The 22,375-nt window shown below is 38.0% G+C and overlaps 1 protein-coding gene across 1 annotated transcript in view; it reads left to right on the top strand.

Annotated features, from left to right (window-relative positions):
• Positions 1-21,924, top strand: part of LOC145556551 (ATP-dependent DNA helicase homolog RECG1, chloroplastic/mitochondrial-like) — a 32,387-nt gene extending 10,463 nt beyond the window's left edge. The window contains exons 7-16 of the mRNA XM_081618211.1: positions 2,863-2,944; positions 4,046-4,135; positions 4,758-4,991; positions 7,122-7,193; positions 7,602-7,751; positions 7,819-7,962; positions 16,316-16,474; positions 18,134-18,217; positions 20,767-21,339; positions 21,601-21,924. Coding sequence (XP_081474337.1) covers positions 2,863-2,944; positions 4,046-4,135; positions 4,758-4,991; positions 7,122-7,193; positions 7,602-7,751; positions 7,819-7,962; positions 16,316-16,474; positions 18,134-18,217; positions 20,767-21,339; positions 21,601-21,693 — 1,681 coding nt within the window. The 3' untranslated portion in view covers positions 21,694-21,924. The remainder of the gene's footprint in view (positions 1-2,862; positions 2,945-4,045; positions 4,136-4,757; positions 4,992-7,121; positions 7,194-7,601; positions 7,752-7,818; positions 7,963-16,315; positions 16,475-18,133; positions 18,218-20,766; positions 21,340-21,600) is intronic.
• The last annotated feature ends 451 nt before the right edge of the window (positions 21,925-22,375 follow it).

Genomic DNA, 22,375 nt, shown 5'->3' with positions numbered 1-22,375 from the left:
ATTAAAATATACTACCTTCGTTCTTATTAGTTGACATGTTTTGACTTTAGTACTATTCACACACTCGCCTTTGACGTGTTTTGTGCTTAAACGTAATGAAAAATATAGTCATCTTGTTAGATTCATCATAATATATGTATTAATTTCAACTTTTCATATTTTTTTCGTAGTGGTAATTAAAGATATTTTTTTGGAAGACTGATAATTAAAGATATTAATAGTTGATGAATTTGTGCATTGGCAAACGTGACTAAAAAAACGTGTCAACTAAAAATAAACGGAGGAAGTATATATGTTAAAAGGAAAAAAAAAAAAATTAATAAATATATTAAAGAAATCTAAAATGAGTTTGAGGAATGAAAATATAAATTTGATTGCGTCTTATTGTTATTAAGGTTCCATTCAAGGTTTTCCTATGCAAGGGTTATCCTAGCCCACGTTAGGTTTTTTCAATTTTTTTAAGGTTTGTATTAATATCAACGTTACGTGCTTAGCTTCCAGACTAAAATGACGTGCAAGATCGTTTCTTTACTCCATATATGATGTTTAGCCCCATGACCTAAGTTCATTCATCTATCGTGTCGCATGATGTAATTGTCCTTAGCCTCCTGGCCTAAGAACATGTATTATGCATACATTATTATCAAGACAAGCAATTCAATCCATACGATGTATTTCGTCTTGCTCAACGAGGAAGTTCAAAACTTCTTCCCTTTTTCATGTATTTTCTTTTAAGGAAGTTCAAAAAAAAAAAAATCAAAATTTTTTCATCGAGGGAAGTTCAAAAACAAAACTTCATTTTTCACGTATTTTTTTTTGGGAGTAAGATGATACCCTCCACTCATGAACGGAAAATTTTTGCTTTTTGCATTGTCGGTTGCTATCTTCACACACTCAAATCATACACATACACACACAATCACAAGTCATACACATGTCATGTCATGTCAAGTCAAGCTTAGTCAAGTCAATTGCGGTCTATACGAATCCTTTGACAAATTTTAATTTTTAAGTCTCATCTACAGCCTACGTTCGGGGACAAACGAACCATTTACAGCCGACGTTCGGGGATAGTTGAACCAACTACATCTCACGTTCGGGGATAAGCGAACCATTTACAGCTCATGTTCGGGGACAAGCGAACCATCTACAGCCCACGTTCGGAGACAAGCGAACCATTTACAGCCTACATTCGGGGACAAACGAACCATTTACATCCCACGTTTGGGGATAAGCGAACCATCTAATAAAGTCTATTTAAATCTATCTAACGTGGTGTGACACTTGGCGAAAAGTTGAAATGACAAGTGTAATATTATGATATAAAAAATAAATTTATATAATAATTTTTTAGAATTATAATCTAATATATTTATTTTTGAATAAAACTATAATTCAATTTGTACATTTGAAATATTAGTATTTATTGAAAATAAAACTCTAAACTAACAATTTTATCCTAAGATTCTATCCAAATAAAATTCTAAAGTAACTTTTTTATCTAATAAAGTTTATTTAAATCTATCTAATGTAGTGTGACACTTGGCGAAAAGTTGAAATGCCAAGTGTCACTGCCTCGTGACCTTACTGGGTTTTATTTTAAACCGCTCTACGCGTCTACAGTATAAGAATTTATATTGTACACGTGTAGCGTGTACCTCTTAGCTGCAAAGAGTTTTTTCGCCAAAGCAACTCTCTGAATCATGCTGTTCTCACCTTCAGATCATAATAGGTCACATAGTATATGTGAATGTATTTAGTAAATGGTACTTCCTTCGATTTAAAATAATTGCAGCAATAGCAGATGGATGGGGTTACACAAATTTATAAAGAAAACAACGTAAATGGGGGAGTTTGGACCGGCAGAATCCTTGTATTAGAAATAGAAGAGGAGAAATAAAGGTAAATAAGTGAGTTGAGAAAGGGTGTAACTTATAGTGTGAACACGTCCTAAAAAGAATTGTTGCAAAAATTGTGAAACTTCCAAAAATAGCATTGTTGCAATTGATTAAGAATAGAGGAGATATGTATCATTCAATTTGTGCTAGGGAGCTACAGCTTGTAGAGAGAGAAATAGAGGTAAATAATTGAGAGTGGAGAAAGGGTGCAACTTATAGTATGAACACATCCTAAAGTAGAATTGTTGCAAAAATTGTGAAACTTTCCCAAAATAGCATTGTTTGCAATTAATTAAGAATAGAGGGAGTATGTATCATTCAATTTGTGCTAGGGAGCTACAGCCTGCTGGGGATCACGTCCATTTCAAATGTAGCTAAAGTTCACTATACTTGACTTTGAATATGGGGCTAACTCAAAATAGCAAATGAAACTGTTTGTGTTTGATCAAGGGCCTATGGGAAACATCCTCTTTGTTATTGTAGGTATATCCTGTATAGGGCTGTGGACATCCAAGTGATAAGCAATTTTAACCCACCTTATCTTTGTAAGGGTGGGAGCCTCTCTTATAGGAATTGATTAATGTTAAATTGTTAATTGTTGATGTAGGCTTTTAGTGCAAGTGACTAAATTCCATCACCCAAACCCTTAAAATGATCACATAAGTATTACTATGATTTGATACACAATTTTATATATATTTTTTATTTTTTTTTATTTTATTGATAAAAGATATACTACATTTGGATAACCAAAAGTGTGATTCTTATGCTACCAATTTTATAAGAGTAGTTGATTTCCTCTCAAATGTGTTTCATCATCATAATGTGATAATCCCATGCTTCTGCAAATAGACTAATTAGTAATTTATTGCCTGGCCCACCATGGTTGTGTGGTACTTTCCCAGTTGTTTATTATGTTTATGTTTATTTTGCACTTACCGTTTAAATCCATCTGAATATTCAGGGCCTTGCAGTCATTGCCTACAAATATTGATCCTATTCCTCAAGATATCACTATAGACATTGGACTTCAGGGGCTCCATGATGTAAGCAAAGCTCTTTACGCCTATACTGGCATCCATTTGCGATATTCATATGCTGAATTGTTTAATAGCTAAAATATTCTACTTTTCCCTCCTTTTTTTTTTTTTTTGGGGGGGGGGGGGGGTTGAAAATGAGATTACTGCTGTGAACTAATAACAAAAGCATGAAATTCATGACAATCAATCAAAGAAATTTTACATGACACCCATTTTTGTTTGATATTTTTCATTTTGGATGGGGGGGGGGGGGGGACAAAGTCCTTATATGTAGCTTTGCAATAAAAGTCTGTAGCTTTGGGTATGCTTCATATCTTTAGTTCTTAGGTGTTATTCTCATGAAAATGAATTAGAAGGATGGCCCATTTACTATCTTGCTCTCAGAAAAAGTGGGGTTGATTCTAGTAAACTTGATACAACATTCTGAATACCTATCTTAATATTATGAGCATTAGTTAGTAACTTTACTTTAACTTACCAGACCAAGAGGTTTCTTATATATGAAGTATATGAAGGTCTTCAATGCTAATTCTAATTATTATTAGAGGCCTTAGTGAACCTTGAGTGTTTTTTTGCGTGGCATCATATATGTTTTACAGAACTTAAAGATTGCTTCCTTTTTTTCTATGGTTCTGTTGTGAGTGAAAGACATTTATGCAAGGTGCAATAGTACCCTTTTATTGTATACATTTAGCCTCTTAAAGTTCATTGATCAGGACACTCTTGTAACTTGGAGGAAATGCATAAATGAAAGTCCAACTTGAAATACTCAAAGCCAAACTACCAGGGAAAATACATATGCAGCCCTGGCCTAGTACCCTGACTATTGCTTCAGATCATCAAAGAGAGAAGAACTGAGATAGGCAAGCTAAAAATCGTTTGAGCACATGTTCTTTTCCTCACCTTAACTTGCTCTCTAGGATTAATTATTTTGCATTTGCATTCATGATCTTATGGTAGTGGCACCCATGTGTACCTTAATAAGTGGCAGTGAAAATGCATACATGTGCTCTGTCTATAATGTTTAAATTTAAGGATGCCTTATTATTTACATTTCCTGTTCTGTATCTGCGTTATTTACTACTAAATCTATAAATGGGAATACAGGCATATATTGCGATTCACCAGCCTAAGGATTTAAATGATGCTGATCTTGCACGCAGAAGGTTAATATTTGATGAGTTCTTCTACCTTCAGGTGCTCCCACTTTGTATATGCTTTTATTTTTGTTTTGGTCCAACTTTATTTATTTTGGCAAAACCATGGTGATGATGATTTAGTCATGGCTAATTCTCATGTACAATACCATTTGATGAAGATGCTCAATCTGTTATTATATCCATGTGTTTTTCATTTATTTGTTCACACCTAAGGGTCTCACTTTACTACTGTGGACTGTTTTGTCAACGGATTATGGTCACTTGCAGTGTTAGATGATGAAAAATGTCTAGTGCGCTGCTATCACAGTGCCATTCAAAATAATGATTTTGCCATTTATTGTTCACTCCTAAGGAGCTCACTTTGCCACTGTAGACTGCTATTTCCTGCTTGTTGACATTATATTTTTTTTACTCCTGATCTCATGACCTCTGATGAACAATATCTAGCAGCCCAAGGCCATCCCAATTACCTTTACAATTTAAGTTTATTATTTTAGAAGATTGTTCTCGCTCACTACCTTGGCTTTTAATAAAATTGGGATGGCTTTGAACAATTTTTTCCTTGTTTGTTTCATGACTTAGCTATTTGTTATCTACATGCATTCATAGAATATTAAGACATGAAAGGCTAGCTTACTTTTATTCATCTTTCATTTCAGCTAGGACGAATGTACCAATTGCTTGAAGGTCTTGGATCAAGAATAGAGAAGGAAGGGCTGCTTGAAAAATACAGAAATTTAGAGCAAAGTTCTATTTTTTCTGAGGAGTGGTGTGACCTCACTAAGAGTTATATAGAAGCACTTCCATATTCTCTAACTAAAAGTCAACTAACTGCAGTGTCAGAGATTATTTGGGACCTAAAGCAAGCAGTTCCCATGAACCGGCTGTTGCAGGTGTTGCATTGTATTCTGTTTCAGTTTGTAATTTCTTTATAATTGTCTTCAGTATTCAAGCTTTTTATCTTTGTACCAGTAGGAGCGTAGTTAGTGGTTTGTTACTATTTGTTAGGAGCAGGGTTTTATATCTTGCCGTACCACCAACCTCAATATAAAGGTTTTTGAGCTTATCGATTCCTTGATATTAGGCTACAGCATTTGCAAACCATCTGCATTGCCTGTGAAAGTAGTATGCGCGGCCATTATCCGGATTGAATTGATGTATGAGATTTATAACCTTGGTTTGTATTTGGGATCAACCTGCTGGTATGTTATGAGCATGCGAAGTGGACTTGCTAGTAATATTTTTGGAGCACTTTATGTTTATAAATTGACTTGCTAAGTTCTGGAGTTTCATAAAGTGATGATTATCCTCTCATGACAAAATGATGCCCTATCGGAAGCTCTTTTTGTAACAGGTGGATTTTATGATCATAATAGGAAGTTGAACTTCCTGGAAGTAGAAATTTATGCAGTTGTTTCGATGACAATACCATGAAAATTGTTCTGTGTAACCACGTGGGATTTTTTCTATTACCTACCAAATGGTGAGAATTCCTTTCCCTGTCCCCCTAGGTAACTAAAGTTTCCCATGGGATACCTAATGATTGTTTTATGCTTGTTATGAGCTAATTAGAAATTTTTTTATGACTTTTTAAATTATGAAGTCTGTTTAGGCCTTTAGGGTATTGCATAACTCTTGTATTGTCAGACTTCTCAGTTCTCACTCTCGAAATTGAGCAACTTTTAGAAGGTTTGAAGTTCTTGGTCAAGATTTCATGCAGTTAAATTTAGATATTTGGAACGTTCCTCTTTTCTAACTGATGGTATTTTCTATGACTGCTAAGCCCCAAGGCAGTGTATAAGAAATGCCTTTTTTATTTATTTTAATAGTTTTGTGTTGTTTTTAATTTTATTTTTGCTAATTGTCTCATACAGAGGTGATAGCATTAGAATATAGAGACATTTTAAGTAAGCAGGGTCATGTTATTAGGATTGCGACAACTTATCTGTACAGTTTTGAATTGTTAATAACGGGCAAGCAGAAGATCGTAGATACTCTTGCTGGTTCTGGGTGTATTTTTAATGGTGATATTTGATAACCAGACATGGAAAACCTATTCTAGGTGTTGAGGACTGACAGTTTGATGGAAGTTAGACTTATAATCCATTGTTAACAGAATATGATTGGTGAGTTGGTGACTAGATATATCACATATGAAAATAGTTGTCGACTGATATGGTGTAGATTATTGGTCAAATAAAGTATTCAATAATTCGACAGCTTGACTTCGATATGGTGTTGTGATGGATGCTGGTTAGTGGTGGTCTAGAGGAAGGACCTCATACCCATTATAAGTCTCTATGTGCTCAATCTTGTGGAACTAGTATGATGGAAATTAATTTTAGGGGCATTTTTTAAAGCAGATAATGGAGTGGAGGAGACAGGCAGAAGTTGTAATGGTGGAATTATATGAAATGAGCTGGTGTGGATCATTTACTGGGTTCAAGATTCAGTGTATTTACGATACTAAGTCACCTTGTTGACTGTCAACTTCTTGTAGAGCATGTTATTCCTGGCCAATCATTGATTTGTTTGGATGTTGCTTCTTTTGAGAGGATTGTTATGCTGGTGTTCAACATAACATATTCTATGTTTGTTGTTTGATTCTGCTTGAAGTTGGTGAAGTATGCACTTTGCAGATCTGCAAATTGTTTCTATGGGCTTGAAAGAGTTGAGTTTTAGAGTGACCGAGTAAAACTTTGTGTATTGCTATACTCTTAAATCTTGATCCTTGTCATTTGATACTGGAGTTTGCAACTAGTTACCAAGTAGGTTCTCCTTTATATCTTTAGTAGTTCCTTGTATTCTAGTCCGAGAACTGTATCTGATTGATCCTTGTTTTATCCGATTGCACTCTGACCAGCCAATGAACTTGCTAAATTTCCTTGTCCTTCCCATCACTTCTATCTTTTTATGGTCTATATTTCTGTTTTCCTTTTCTTAAGGTGTTTCTCTATAAACCATCTTCCCTTTCCAATCAAGAAAAAGAAAAAGTGTGATGATCTTCTATATACTTGTTTCAGGGTGACGTGGGCTGTGGAAAAACAGTTGTTGCATTTTTGGCATGCATGGAAGTCATTGGCTCAGGATATCAGGTTAGTGTGTTATAAGACAATTGTGCGCTCTTCAACTTCTTTTGATATATCGAAACTTATCTTTATTTGTTTTGTCTGAAGTTGTGATTATGTTTGAACTTATTAGAAATTATTTTGTTTGAATGTTTTTATCTAAACTTATATTATCTGAACTTAATCTTAACTGAACCAATTTTATGTATGCTTATTTAGTTTAAAATTATATAAGTCAAAATATGTTGACAAGAAGACACTTATTGTGCTGTGGGTTATCATCATGAAATACATAAGGGAACATGTGGCTGCATTATACCCATTGTGATGCATTTAAGTGTGCCTATATATTTGACAAGCTTTTATTGTGCCCATCTCGTGACATCTAGTTTTCATTTAGCTAGATGAATGACTTCATTTAATCTTATTGTTTAGGCAGCTTATATGGTTCCAACTGAGTTGCTCGCTATCCAGCATTATGATGATATATCTAATTTATTAGAGAAAATGGAGTCTGATCGCAAACCTTCCATTGCTCTTTTGACGGGTTCAACTTCAGTTAAACAAGCACGGATGATACGCAATGTACTGTTTGATATTAAGCTATTTATCTATTATGAATCTTGCCACTGTCCTCACTAGTTTCTTGCAGGAACTCCAAGCAGGGACTATCTCTATGGTCATTGGAACCCATAGTTTGATAGCTGAAAGTGTAGAGTTTTTGGCTTTGCGACTTGCTGTGATAGATGAGCAACATCGATTTGGCGTAATTCAGAGAGGAAGGTTCAATAGCAAGGTTGAGTATTTGTTTTTATGTCCAAACTTGAAAAATTTTAACTGCTTTTATATCATTGTGTTTTATTCATGATGAATTATTGTCGTGGTATGGATAATTTCATATATTCTTGGTAATTTGGTATCCTCTATACCATGTGACTTGGTTTGAGGAAGAATAGCTTAACTAGCTTCTGTATTGGTTAGGCAGTTTGGCTTTTAAAAATTACCCCCTTTGTTCTGAATCAATAGTTGCAGTTCACATTTCTCACCAAAATCAAAGAAATGTTTGGAAAGTAAGAGAAATAAAGTAGTCAATGGATGCCAAAGGTAATGTAACGAATGCTGGGTATGCTGGGAAGAGCAAGCACAAGGAATGGATCACTTACAAGCGTAGGGGAAGAAGGGGACTGACACAAGCACACCAAATACCTCAAGCACAGCAGGAGCAGGGGAATTTTCCTAACAATCAGTGACAGCCTTTTTGTCCTTTCTATTCTTGGCTTGTTGTGTAAATATAAGAAAGGGGAAGGGGGAGTGTGTTGGGTAGGCAGTCATTTTGTAATTCCTAGGTTAAGGAGATTTGTACCCTAAAGGTGCTCCCTAGAGAGTGGTGGCCTGATGTCACTCAGATCCAAGACTCCATTTTTAAGCTTTCATTAATCAATCAACTGCTTCCTTCTCTCAAAAATTGCTGCTTTATTGCTTTACTTTTCCTTAAAACTGTTACATTGAGTTAGTGTGTTGCAAGTGGTATCAGAGCGGCGGTCTTGCGACCACCGGAGCCGGAAACCACCAACCCCTGCACCTAACTCCTATTATAAAAAAAAAAAAAAAAATAAAAAAAAAAAAAAAAAAAAAACATGGTTATCTCTGCGACTCAGAGGTGCGACACCTTGGAAGAGCAGATGACCGGAGTTCAAAATCAGCTGGGAGCCCTAGAGGCGACCATGAAGACTCAGGAGGACACCCTGAAGAAGTCGATGGAGGATGCGGTTCAACGGCTGGACCACCGTTTCGAGCTATTCCGGCAACAGCAGGAGGCTCAAATGACGGTGAATACAACCACCCAAGCTCAGTTTTTTGAGGAGTTGCGCAACCTGGTGAATCAGAGAAATCACGAGCAAGGGCAAGGTAGCAACTTTGGGATGCGCAACTTCAATGACTCAAATGGTGGCGGCGACCACCGCTGGAAACCAAGGAAGCTGGACTTACCCCTTTTCGAAGGTACGGACCCCGATGGGTGGATATTGAACGCGGAAAAGTACTTCCAACATTACCAACTCACGGAGGACCAGAAGTTGCAATCCGTTATCTCCGTCATGGAAGGCGACGCGTTGAGGTGGTTCCAATGGGAGAATAGGCGTCGACCCATACCAAGCTGGGAGAACGTGAAAGCCCGAGTCTTGCGCCAGTTCCGGTCGACCCACGTCGGAAGCCTCCACGAACAGTGGTTGGCGGCAACCCAGGAGACCACCGTCCTCGAGTATCGCAAAAGATTCATCGAACTAACTGCCCCTCTAGAGGATATACCTGAAACACTGATGATGGGCCATTTTATTCAGGGTCTAAAGGAGGAGATTAAGGCTGAAGTAACGATCTTGAACCCGTTTAATCAGGAGCAAGCCATGGAGATTGCAGGTCGGGTCGAAGAAAGGAACCGGGTAAGTGGGTATAGAAGGGGATCTGGGTTCCTTGGATCGGGCAAGACCACTGGAGCCCAAAGTGGGCTCAAGTTTGCAAATGGGCCGACTTCAACTGGGCCAGGCCTAATCAGCACATACGGTACTCCGACCCAAAGCACGGCCTCTTTCAAGGGATGGCCTAAGGCCCCATCTGAATCCCAAGCATCTGTTAACTTTCCCAAACCCACCAGCTCCTCTTCGACGAAAACAACTGAGCCACGGAGGTTGACGGACGTCGAGCATCTAAGAGCGGAAGGCCAAAGGCCTCTGCTTTCGCTGCGACGAGAGATGGAGTGCCGGCCACCGGTGTAAGAACCGGGAGATGAGCGTGCTGCTTCTCGGCGGCGCGAACGACGAAGACGCTGGACCCTCCAAGCCACCAAACGGCGGCTCTAGTGACGAAGAGCTAACACCGGGAGCCTCTCTCTGCTCTCTGGTGGGCCTTTCTAGTCCACGCACCATGAAACTCGAAGGCAAGGTGGGACCCAAATCGGTGGTGATTTTAGTAGATCCGGGAGCCACCCATAATTTCATTTCGGAAGGGTTGGTGGCGGAAGTGGGGGTGCCCGTGGAAGGTGCTCGAGAATTTAGTGTGTCTCTTGGAAGTGGCGATGTCATATGGGGAAGAGGGAGGTGCCGAGGTGTTAGAGTCGTTTTACGTGAAGGCTACGTGGTGGTGGAGAATTTCTTACCACTACGTTTGGGGAATGCTGACTTAATCTTGGGGATCGAGTGGCTGGAGAAATTGGGCTCGGTTGTGCATAACTGGAAGACTCATATTATGAGCTTCATGGTGGGAGAGGAAAAGATAATTTTGAGGGGAAATCCGGCTTTGGAACGAACTAAGATCTCCCTCAAAGCTATGCTATGCTCCACACCCCGCAACACGAAGGAGGAGGGTTGTGGTTGGAAATCAACCGTGTGGAGGTGGCAGCGGCTGGGGCTGAGGTGGGATGCGCGGCGGTGCCTGGCAGAAATTATTGAGCAGCACCAGAAAATTTTCGCAGCTCCGAAAGGATTGCCACCAAAACGGGGGCATGAGCACGCTATAATATTGAAAGAAGGCAGCAATCCGGTGAGCGTGAGGCCGTATCGATACCCCCAATTTCAGAAAGATGAAATTGAGAGATTAATCAAGGAGATGCTTGAGGCGGGAATAATCAAACCGTCGGCTAGTCCATTTTCCAGCCCTGTTTTGTTGGTTAAAAAGAAGGATAATTCATGGAGATTTTGTGTGGATTACCGTGCTCTAAACCGAGAGACAATACCCGACAAATACCCCATCCCTATAATCGAGGAATTGCTCGATGAGCTTCACGGAGCTGCTGTTTTCTCGAAACTCAACCTTATGTCGGGATATCACCAGATGTTGGTACGGGAGGAGGACACACACAAGACAGCTTTTAGGACCCACGAAGGGCACTACGAGTTTTTAGTAATGCCCTTCGGGCTTACTAACGCACCGGCCACATTTCAAGCACTTATGAATGAGGTGTTTAGGCCGTTCTTGAGAAAGTTTGTGCTCGTGTTTTTTGATGATATTCTAATTTACAGCCCCGATAGGGAGAGTCATCTGGGGCACATGAAGAAAGTGCTCTCCACATTGGAGGAGCATCAACTGGTGGCAAATTTAAAAAAATGTGAGTTCGGCCAACCGAGAGTAGCATATTTGGGGTACATTGTGTCGAAGGAAGGAGTGGCAGTAGACTTAGAAAAGGTTAGGGCGATGGTGGAATGGCCTATCCCTCGGACGTTGAAGGAGTTGCGGGGCTTCCTCGGGTTGACGGGGTATTACCGAAAATTTATCAAAGGCTATGCTCAGATAGCAAGGCCCCTAACCGAGCAGCTACGCAAAGATAATTTTGGGTGGTCAATGGAGGCCACGACAGCCTTTGAGAGGTTGAAGGGAGCCATGACTTCTGCCCTGTACTCACCATGCCTAATTTCAGTAGGATGTTCATAGTGGAGGCCAATGCTTCCGGCTATGGGCTAGGTGCGGTATTAATGCAAGACTCTCGGCTTGTGGCTTTCTACAGTAAGTTGTTAGGCCCGAAATCACAAGCCAAGGCCATCTATGAGAAAGAACTAATGGCCATTTGTTTGGCCGTGGTTAAGTGGCGGCATTATTTGCTCGGGCGCCGCTTCGTGGTGCGAACCGACCAACAAAGTTTAAAGTATATCATGGAGCAAAGGGAGGTTGGTGGCGACTATCAGAAATGGGTTCGAAAATTATTGGGGTTTGATTTCGAAATTCAATTCAAACCCGGGGCGAGTAACCGAGTAGCAGACGCCTTGTCGCGGAAGGGAGAAAGACTGGAGGAAATTACAGCCATGGTTACTACCTCGGGAATTGATTGGGGGGAGGTGGAAAAAGAAGTAAAGGCTGATTTGGACCTTGGTAAATTAATGGCAGAGCTGTCAGCAGGGCAAGAGCCACAAGGAGGATTTTCACTCGAGGGAGGGAGATTACTCTTTAAGGGGAGAGTAGTGCTTCCTAAGGGATCATCCATGATCTCTAAATTGTTGAGAGGATACCATGACAGCCCGGTGGGTGGGCACCAAGGCGAGACGAAAACTTATTTAAGGTTGGCTGCCGAGTGGTATTGGAAGGGGATGCGAAAAGAGGTAGCAGCGTATGTGAAACAATGTGCCGTTTGCCAACAAGCCAAACACTCTCAATTGCAACCGGCTGGGTTGTTGCAGCCCTTACCAATTCCCGAGACCATTTGGGAGGATATCTCGATGGATTTCGTGGAGGGACTTCCGAATTCAAAGGGTGTTGACTCGATCCTAGTAGTAGTGGATAGGCTATCAAAGTACGCACATTTCATCGGGTTAAAGCACCCTTATAGCGCTTTAACAATTGCGGAAGTGTTCACCAAGGAAGTTGTGCGTTTACATGGGATGCCTACATCAATTGTGTCGGATAGGGATCGTATATTTCTAAGCATATTTTGGAAGGAGCTGTTTAGATTACAAGGTACGGACCTTAAGAGAAGCACCGCTTACCATCCCCAAACCGACGGGCAAACCGAGGTTGTTAACAAAACCTTGGAAACATACTTGCGTTGCTTTGTTAATGGAAAGCCCAAGTCATGGGGAAAGTGGCTTCATTGGGCGGAATACGCCTATAACACATCCTATCATGCTTCTACTGGTTTTACACCCTTTCGGGTAGTGTATGGGAGGGATCCACCCAAGTTGATCAAGGTGGGCAGAGGGCAGACCCTAGAGGAATGGTTACAAGAAAGAGATTGGGTGTTAGATGAACTACACTTGAATTTGGTCCGAGCACAGCAAAGGATGAAATACCATGCGGATTTGAGAAGGAGGGAGGAAGAGTTTCAGATTGGGGACTTAGTTTATTTAAAGCTTCAACCCTACCGACAAAAATCCCTTGCAAGAAGGCCCAATGAGAAGTTGTCTCCGCGCTACTACGGGCCTTTCAAGGTGATTCAGCGGGTTGGTCAGGTGGCTTACAAGCTCGAGCTGCCAGAGACTTGTAAGGTTCACCCCGTGTTTCATGTGTCTCAGCTTAAGCGCGCCTTAGGGGAGCAAGTGGCCAGCCCTACCATTCCTGTGCAGCTGACAGAAGAACTGGAGTTCAAGACTGAACCTGAGAGCGTGCTGGACTCAAGGGCTGCCAAGGGAAACCCTGACAATTTAGAGGTGATCATTAAGTGGCACGGCTTGCCCTTAATTGAAGCAACCTGGGAAGAAGCAGCAGTGATTCACGAAAGGTTTCCCACATTTCACCTTGAGGACAAGGTGAATTTTGAAGGAGGGGGAGGTGTAACGAATGCTGGGTATGCTGGGAAGAGCAAGCACAAGGAATGGATCACTTACAAGCGTAGGGGAAGGAGGGGACTGACACAAGCACACCAAATACCTCAAGCACAGCAGGAGCAGGGGAATTTTCCTAACAATCAGTGACAGCTGCCTTTTTGTCCTTTCTATTCTTGGCTTGTTGTGTAAATATAAGAAAGGGGAAGGGGGAGTGTGTTGGGTAGGCAGTCATTTTGTAATTCCTAGGTTAAGGAGTTTTGTACCCTAAAGGTGCTCCCTAGAGAGTGGTGACCTGAAGTCACTCAGATCCAAGACTCCATTTTTAAGCTTTCATTAATCAATCAACTGCTTCCTTCTCTCAAAAATTGCTGCTTTATTGCTTTACTTTTCCTTAAAACTGTTACATTGAGTTAGTGTGTTGCAGGTAACTTGGATAAAAAGAAGTTCAGAATGACATGGAGAAAGTGGGTTGCAGGAGGTTGTAGCACTAGATAGAAATGAATTGAGAAAATGGATGTTGATGTATAGCAAGAGTGATGAACGGCTACAATTTTGTTGCTATTGTTGGGTGTTTAGTCAAGCACAGAGTTAGCTTTCTTAGTATTTCTGCTAGCTCCTGATTATGAGTCTTTCGTACATCTTTGGAGTAAATATAGCACATTATTGGAATTTCTTCTTAATTCTTATGTTTGGTATACATGTAATTCTCCCTCATAAGGATCCTCTCTTCTATTTGTTGCTTTTTGTGAGAGATATTTCAGAATTCACCTCAAATAATATGGATTCTTTCTTCCTTTTGTAATCCATACCTCAAATGCTATCTCTCCTCTTTTCGTTATAATATATCAATTGAAGCAATGTGATGCTGATATCTGCCCATTCAAACAATATCCTTTCTTGGATACGGTCTTTGATTTAGAGCTTATATACTTGAAGTGGACACTGAATCGAAGAATAGAAGCAAGACACAACAAATTTCCAAAAAAAAAAAAAAAGTTAACAAACCCTTGATCTTTTTAAACAACTGAATCGAGGGGTAAACAAGCAAAGGCACTACACAAATCAATACGTAAAACAAAATTAATGAATAAATGTCACCAAACTCACCATCAGTGTCTCTTATGGCAACTCCAATGGTGGAATACTGCTGTATCTTGAAAATCATCAGCTAGATGGTAGAACTTGCTTGTCCATCAGAGTGTGTAGCTGCATTAAATTATCACCAGAGAAAGCGTCTTTGCTTGCCTCAAGGAAAGAAGCAAAACATAATTTAGACAATTTATTAACATATGGAGTTATTGAAGCTGCATTTGCTGTATTTGTATCTCACTGCTATAGCGTTTTGTAGCTTAAAATGGTTTAGCTGAAAATGACGGTGTGGCAAGTTAAGTTAGAAACTACAAGTGGTCCTGCATTACCTTTGAAGAAGCCCTTTAAGGCAAGACTTGGCTTATTATACAAATTAATATATTATGAGCTTTGCTTAATCCATCCTGATTTTAAGAGCTAGGATTGGTTAAAGATTTCACCGATAATCTTCAATCTTACACCTGATTCTGCCACAATAATCTCCTCTTATTATTGATGTTGATAAATTAGAGTTCTTTCAGAAAGTATTTAAGTCTGAAACTTTTTTAAAAAAAAAAAAAACAAATTTGTAATAGTTCTATTTATAAAGCCTTGATAAAATCCAAAAGCTAGGATATTATTATATATCTATAAAGGAGAAACAAAATACAGTTTGTCAGAAGCTCAGATTATATATGACAGAAACCAATCAACTGCTTGTTCCTTTTTTGGACGGAAGTTGCCAGCTTACATTTCTGAAGCGGAAAATTGAATTTAAGCATCAATGCAGAACCAAAACACAAAAGGTGCATATATTGGATCACTTGGAATGTTTGGAGTTACTCTGATGTATGTAAGGCTGTAAGGGTGGTTAGGGTCATAAAACCTTGATTGAATATCACTAATTACAATTTACAATTAAATGACTGACAAAATATCTCTCTCCAAATATACTTCTCTTAGTTACGTCCAGGTCTCTACCGAGTGTTGTGCTCAGTACCTGAATGCTTTAGTAGGTTGTTGTTACATATGTACTTGAGGTCCAAATGACATTCTACTGAGTAAGGCAAGTCTCAGTCACGCTTCATCTAGCTCGCTTTGTTTCTGCAGACCTGTAAAGTGCAGTCAGATGACTCAGATCAATAGAACCACTATTCTGATTGAAATCGGATCTGCTGCTGCTGAGAATACTTTAAAGAAGTTTCTAAGCACCTTTTTTTTCGACTTTCAAAGAGGTGCATTAGCTCCTGTAGACCAAATTTTGGCCATAAGACATCAGCCTATCATTTCTAGTTCCATCTTCATGTTTATGGACTGACAAAGATAAGCTGGATTCTGCAATGCTTTAAACCTACAGGAAATGATGTAGCTGCGACCTTAGCTTCCTCATGATTTTCTCTGAAGGGAAGGCATATTCCGAACTAATGCAAAGTTTTTGTTCACACCTTCTAAATTGGATTTCAAAAATTACAAATTATAATATCTCCTTTGATACCTCTCCTAATTTTCTCATTTTGATTTACTCCATATTTAGGAACTGTATTTTTTAAAAAACAGACTATAATAACTCCAATATATCATGATTTTCATGTTTTTAAAAAAATCCGATTCTGAAACCTGTGTTAATACCGTAATATTCTGCTTGATGCATTTTAGGCATTAGAATGGATTGGAATACTGAATATTTATGAATAGTCATTGCAGATTTGCAATTTGTTTTCTGTTGCATGCGCTGTCATCAACGGCATAGATTCTTTTGTACATACATTTGCTTGCGTTCAGGATGTTGGGCTAATTTCTAATTTTTTTGGTTGATTGTGACTGTTATACTTGCAGTTATGCTCTGCATCTCCAATGTCTGGAATTGGCTCAGCAGCTTTTGGTGGTACCCAGAAAAGTGAGATCCAGATGGCACCTCATATTCTTGCAATGTCGGCTACCCCAATTCCAAGGAGTCTTGCCTTTGTTCTCTATGGAGATGTGTCCCTAACACAGGTATCTAGACTTTGTTTTGTTTTCGTTTATGTGTGAGTGCACGCATGTTCAGAGTGCGCTCTAAAGTGCAAACCAAACTGCAAAAAATCACCAAATTGCGGTTTGCGGTTTCCAAAAAAATTTAGACTAAACTGCACCGCAAATTGCACTTTGAACCCTTAAACCAATATGGTGTAATCATTGACTATTAGCTGATTAAAGGTTAAAAAAAGAGTTTAATATTTGAATTATAAGTTAATAATCACAAAATAAAATAATAGTTTTTTTGTAAATATAATTTTAAAAATAAAATTTAGCTTAACCACACTACACCAAACCACATTTTGAGGTGCGGTTTGGTGTGGTTTAAAAAATTATGCAAACCGCAATTTTGTGGTTTCACCGCAAAGGGCCCTATGTGCATGCGCGTGTGCGTGCGTGTGTCAGGCTGCCATCTCATTTTCTACTTATTAAATGCATCAGAAAAGGGACACTAGTAATTGTCATTGTTATTCCATAAAATAATAAAAGTGATTGTGATTGTTCTAATCATTGTTTTCTATTTGCTCATCTTATGCCAATTAAGTTTGGATAAGTGAATAGCATGCATCTTACGTTACCCCAATTTCTTTGTACCTCCCCGCAAATTAATAGTTGAAAGGCTAGCCAACCTTAGTCGATGATGCTAACAAAGCTACTTTATCCCACATTTATATCACGCTGGACAATGAGTAGAAGAAATATAGGGATTTTGCTAAAGCATCTTTTTAGAGAATCTGAACAACCCGGGAATGCTTGCCAATCAAATCCAGGTTTCTTCATTCAGTGCTTAGATAATCTTGGGTGTACTGGTAAGCTGATTGTCTGGAAAAATCTTCCAAGAAAGCCATCAAATCACTCTTGATCAGATTCTTACACTCATGAAAAAAGGCCATATTGAAACAAAATGTTGTCACGACACACCTAAATTTTTGTTCGACAACAATATAAATCTTATGTCTTGACATTTTATCTGTCCATTATGATCCATTATGATCCCTTTTATATACTTCATCCTCCTTAAAAGGCTTCTCTAACCACCCATTAACCTGAAATGGAACTAAAACAAAAGGGAAAATGCCGAACATCCTCTACCTTGTTTTACTAATCTAAGGCTCTAACAACACTTTGTCATCTCTTTAAACGTTCTGCTTGTCTTCTTCTTCCCCTGCCCCTCTTCTACTCACCAGCTTCACTTACATCACAAATGCAAAGGTAGTATCTGTCCTGCAACAGGCTCTTTTTGTCTTCTCTCTTTTCCTTTCTTCTCTTCTTTCCTTTCTAGGTTAGGGTTGAGAGGAAAAAATTTATGGTCTTCTCATATTATGGTTATTGGAGATCTAGATATAGTCATATAGGAAACGATGATTTGAAAATAAAGGAGCTAGTGAGGTCCGGCCTGTCAATCCATATTTTTTACTGTGTTTTAAGTTGATTTACTGGAAAATTTATGTTTCTGCATGCAGTAATCTTCAAATAGATATGCTCGGCTGGTTTTAATTTTTCTTCTGTTGGTCCCAACTCCAAGCATAACTACATAGAATTTCTTTGCACTCAGATTATGGAAGTATATCTTCAAATTTACGTGTAAATGCTTTAGAATAAAGACTTTTAGCATAGCTTCTTACTTTTTCATGGTAGATAACAGGTATGCCTCCTGGAAGATTACCTATTGAGACACGTATTGTTGAAGGAGACAAGGAAGGTATTGAGACAGTTTACAAGGTATATTCTCTCTTTTGTAATTATGTAATTTTAGCTTTATGTTCTAACCGGTTACATGAGTCAAGATTTATATGTTTATTTTTTTTTTATTTTTTATTTTTTATTTTTTATTTTTTTTTTTTTTTTGAGAGAGAGATTTATATGTTGTTATGTAGATGTAAGGTGGTGGTTGTGTTTTATAATTTTTATAGACTTATCCAAACTATGGATTTTATTGCATGACATAGGTCTCTACCTACGTCTGTTTTTGTTCTAACCAATTTTCTTGTTTACAATTCTTGTAAATTTTTATATAGCATTTTTTAATACATAAGTTATTATAGAAATATTGAGACTTAAAAATTTTGGGATCCTATTTGCAAGATAAATGAGATTAGTCTTTAAAATAGGGATTGGGACAAATAGTGATATGAATTTAATCTTTTATTCTGGTGAATAATCTTGAAATTCACAAGAAAAAAATATTGAGTCTAGGAAAATTGCTATATAATTAAGAGACTTTGCTAGAATCTTTAATTAGGGCTTCCCCACATGCTTTAGGGTAGATATAAAGGAATTTTACTACCTCAGTTAATTATTATGTGCAACTTCGGAGTATTATTTGTGAGATATTAAATATTTCAAAGTTGCACATAATATTTAACGGAGGTAGTATATGAAATTTGTTTTAGTGTTTTTGTAGTTGGAACTGTTTTTACCGTTTTATCCTTGAAATATAGGTGTAATTACTAGGGTGACACAGAGGATGGAATTTCAAGTGCGTCAAAGGGGATAGAGATTTGGTCAAAATTATTTTATTTATTTTTGGGTTGTTGTGAGAACATCTCGTCTTCCTTATGCATCGCCTTTTTTGAGATTCATTAATATTACTCCTTTTGTCCTAAATAAAGTGTTACCCTAGGGTTTGCACAGTGTTATATGTGATTGGCTTATCTCATACTACCTCCGCTTTTTTTAGTTGACACGTTTTAACTTTAGCATTGTTCACATACTTCCCTTTGACAGTGTTTTGTGATTTATACGTAATGAAAAATATTGTCATGTGGGATCTTGTTAGATTCGTCACGATATATATATTCAGAATATCAACTTATTATAATTTTTGCTTGTCGATAATTAAATATGACTAAAGAAACATGTTGACTAAAAAGAAATTGAGGAAGTATATATAAATTGAAAAGTAGATGTATGTGAGATGGTAGATGAATCATTTAATTGAATGAGAGAATATGTGGGATCTTAACTTTGGATAGTGGGAATAGAGAATTTATAATGGATGGGTTCATGCCCTTAAAGGAAGTGTGTCAATCAAATTAATTGGAATTGAGAGTTATTAAAAAAAGGTTGAGTGATAGTTTATATCAAAATTTATGAACTGTAAACTAAGGTGAATAGATGGTACAAATCTAATCAATTACTCTTGGTGGATAATATGTAGAATAGATTGCAAAGTCTTGGTTTGAGGTTCTCTTGAATTTTTGGATCAAGATGCTTATAAAGTCATTTCTGGATCAAGATGCTTATAAAGTCTTGTGTTTAACTTGTGGTATGGATTGCAGCCTAGGGCACCAAGTATGCGCACAACTAAGGTAAACTTACACTATAACACCCAAGCTAACCTCTCATAAGCTGACTTCTTATTGCCCAAGCCAGATTACTGCTTGCATTCAAATCCAACAAGTTGGACTTCAGCCTCTATTAAAATCCCAAATGACTAAACTAAACTCAGAAGCCCTAATGCCCTTATAATAATATAATAAAAACCCATATTGTAATACCCACGTTAGACGTGAAGCAAAATTACATTGATCATAAGAAAGCAACTCAAAGATAATGTGATTCACATCATAGAAGCATACTGGTATTGTATAGGATGTGGAAACACTACTTTATCTAAGTTTGGATTGTGAATCTATCAGTATTCTTGACAAATCATAAAGTCCGGATGTTGAGGACCCTCGAGGCACTGATTTTCCTCAAGAGTAGCGAGTCCTCTGCACATTAATATAAATTGGTGTGATATGCTTTTTAGATTACTTGTGGTTGTTAGGAATACATCAGAACTTGTTGTGTATACCTTTATAATTTTTATTATTTGGAAATCTTGACATGGTACTCTTTGTTGATTCTATTTGTTTGTCAATTTTTTTGAAATTTACTCACAACCTTTTTACTTGTGACAAGTTTTTGCTGTCGCTTATTGTTACTATCTACATTATTCCTCCCCCCTGTATCGTTCTTCCAAACCTATCATGGTAATTAGCTCTTTTACCAAGGAAGGCAAACCCCTATTTTGATTATGTTCTCCTTGTCCTCTTTTAAAACTCACTCTGAAATAACTCCTATTTTGCAACAGAGTAGCATTTATATTATCAGTTGCTATGCCAGTGGGCTTTCCACTGCTAAGAGGCACATGTATGGGTTAGAAATATTAAATGGCATGATCAACTGTGAACCTGTAACCTTTTTTCTTTAATTTTTCCCAAGTTGGATGTAAAAGCTTCATATTCGAGATGATTTATTCTTTTCTCTCTTTTCTCCGCAAGTAGATGATGCACCATGAACTGGAAGGAGGAGGAAAAGTTTATGTTGTATACCCAATCATTGATCAGTCTGAGAACCTTCCGCAACTTCGAGCTGCTTCAGGAGAATTTGACACTATATGTTCCCAATTCCCTAATTATAGCTGTGGGTTACTGCATGGAAGAATGAAGTGTGATGAAAAGGATAAAGCATTAAGATGTTTCAGAGATGGAGATACACAGATTCTACTTTCTACTCAAGTTATAGAGACAGGGATTGATGTGCCAGATGCATCCATGATGGTCGTCATGAATGCTGAAAGATTTGGAATGGCACAGTTGCACCAACTTCGAGGTCGAGTTGGACGTGGTGCTAGGAAATCCACATGTGTACTTGTTGCATCAGCTGCAAGTAGTTTGAGTCGCTTGAAGGTGTTGGAGCAGTCGGCAGATGGATTTCACCTGGCAAAAGTTGACCTTTTTCTACGTGGACCTGGGGACTTGCTTGGAAAGAAGCAGTCAGGACATCTTCCTGATTTTCCGATTACTAGACTGGAAATTGATGGATCTATAATTCAAGACGCTCACGTTGCTGCTCTGGTAGATATTTCTCATCATTTTCTCTCTTTAAATTCTGACCTATTTTATGTTTTTGCATCCATGTCTCCTTATCCGTCTCCTCACTCTTATTATGAATTTGTGAGCATGGCTTAAACAGATTTTAAGCTGACAGCACTAACCTTTGTTTATAACAAACATATTTGTGATGTGTTAAAAAAATTTTGACTTTAATATTTATACAAAGACTACATACTAGCTTGATTGTAGTATTTAACGCAGCTCCCCATTTCCCTTGTGCAGAAAATATTAAGCGCCTCTCATAATCTGGAGCAATACCCTGAGCTTAAAGCTGAGCTTAGTATCAGACAACCCCTTTCTATCCTAGGTGATTAAGGTGCATATAATTTAGTTTGTATCTATGTATATGATATCTTTGAAAGTTTAAACAGATGTACCACTGTATCTTTCAGGTAGAACATTTTTTGCTCCTTCAGAAGTAGGTTGAATGGAGTTTTTGCTCATTAGTTGTTTTATATGCAAACACCACCTTTATATACAAAAACCACCTAGGTATGATGATGTTAAAGGGTTCATCTATATCGTAACTGACTCGCATGTATATACACAGACCTTTTTACCTGTTGCATATCAATTTTTATTAAAGGTAACAAGTAGAATGTGACGAAATATTACATCCTAATCTAGTTTATATGTCCCTTCAAAAAAATCTAGTTTATATGTGTAGTGTATGCCTCATCAACAACCTGGATATCTAATTTAGTTTCTTTGTCTCTCCTTTGAAAAAACCATCCATTTAAATGCTTATAAGCTGAAACTGAAAGGAAGATAGAGGAAGATTAGCCACTTCAAAGCTGATAAAAACTACATACCCAATATGTAGCAAGCAGAGTAACTACCGTATCTATTTAGGCTTTGATTTGTAGATGATCAAGTTAGTTAAAGTATTGAGAGGTGGTACTCAAAACCTAGGATCAACTTAATCCTACAACATTTGCTATATTGGCTCTCTTTACACCAACAAATAGGCTTTGCTTTCAAGTTTTGATGTATACAT

Source organism: Chenopodium album, chromosome 1 (genome assembly GCF_948465745.1).
Source record: "Chenopodium album chromosome 1, dcCheAlbu1.1, whole genome shotgun sequence".
NCBI lineage: Eukaryota > Viridiplantae > Streptophyta > Magnoliopsida > Caryophyllales > Amaranthaceae > Chenopodium > Chenopodium album.
The sequence above is the reverse complement of the archived record's forward strand: the minus strand, read 5'-3'. Positions and strand labels throughout refer to the sequence as shown.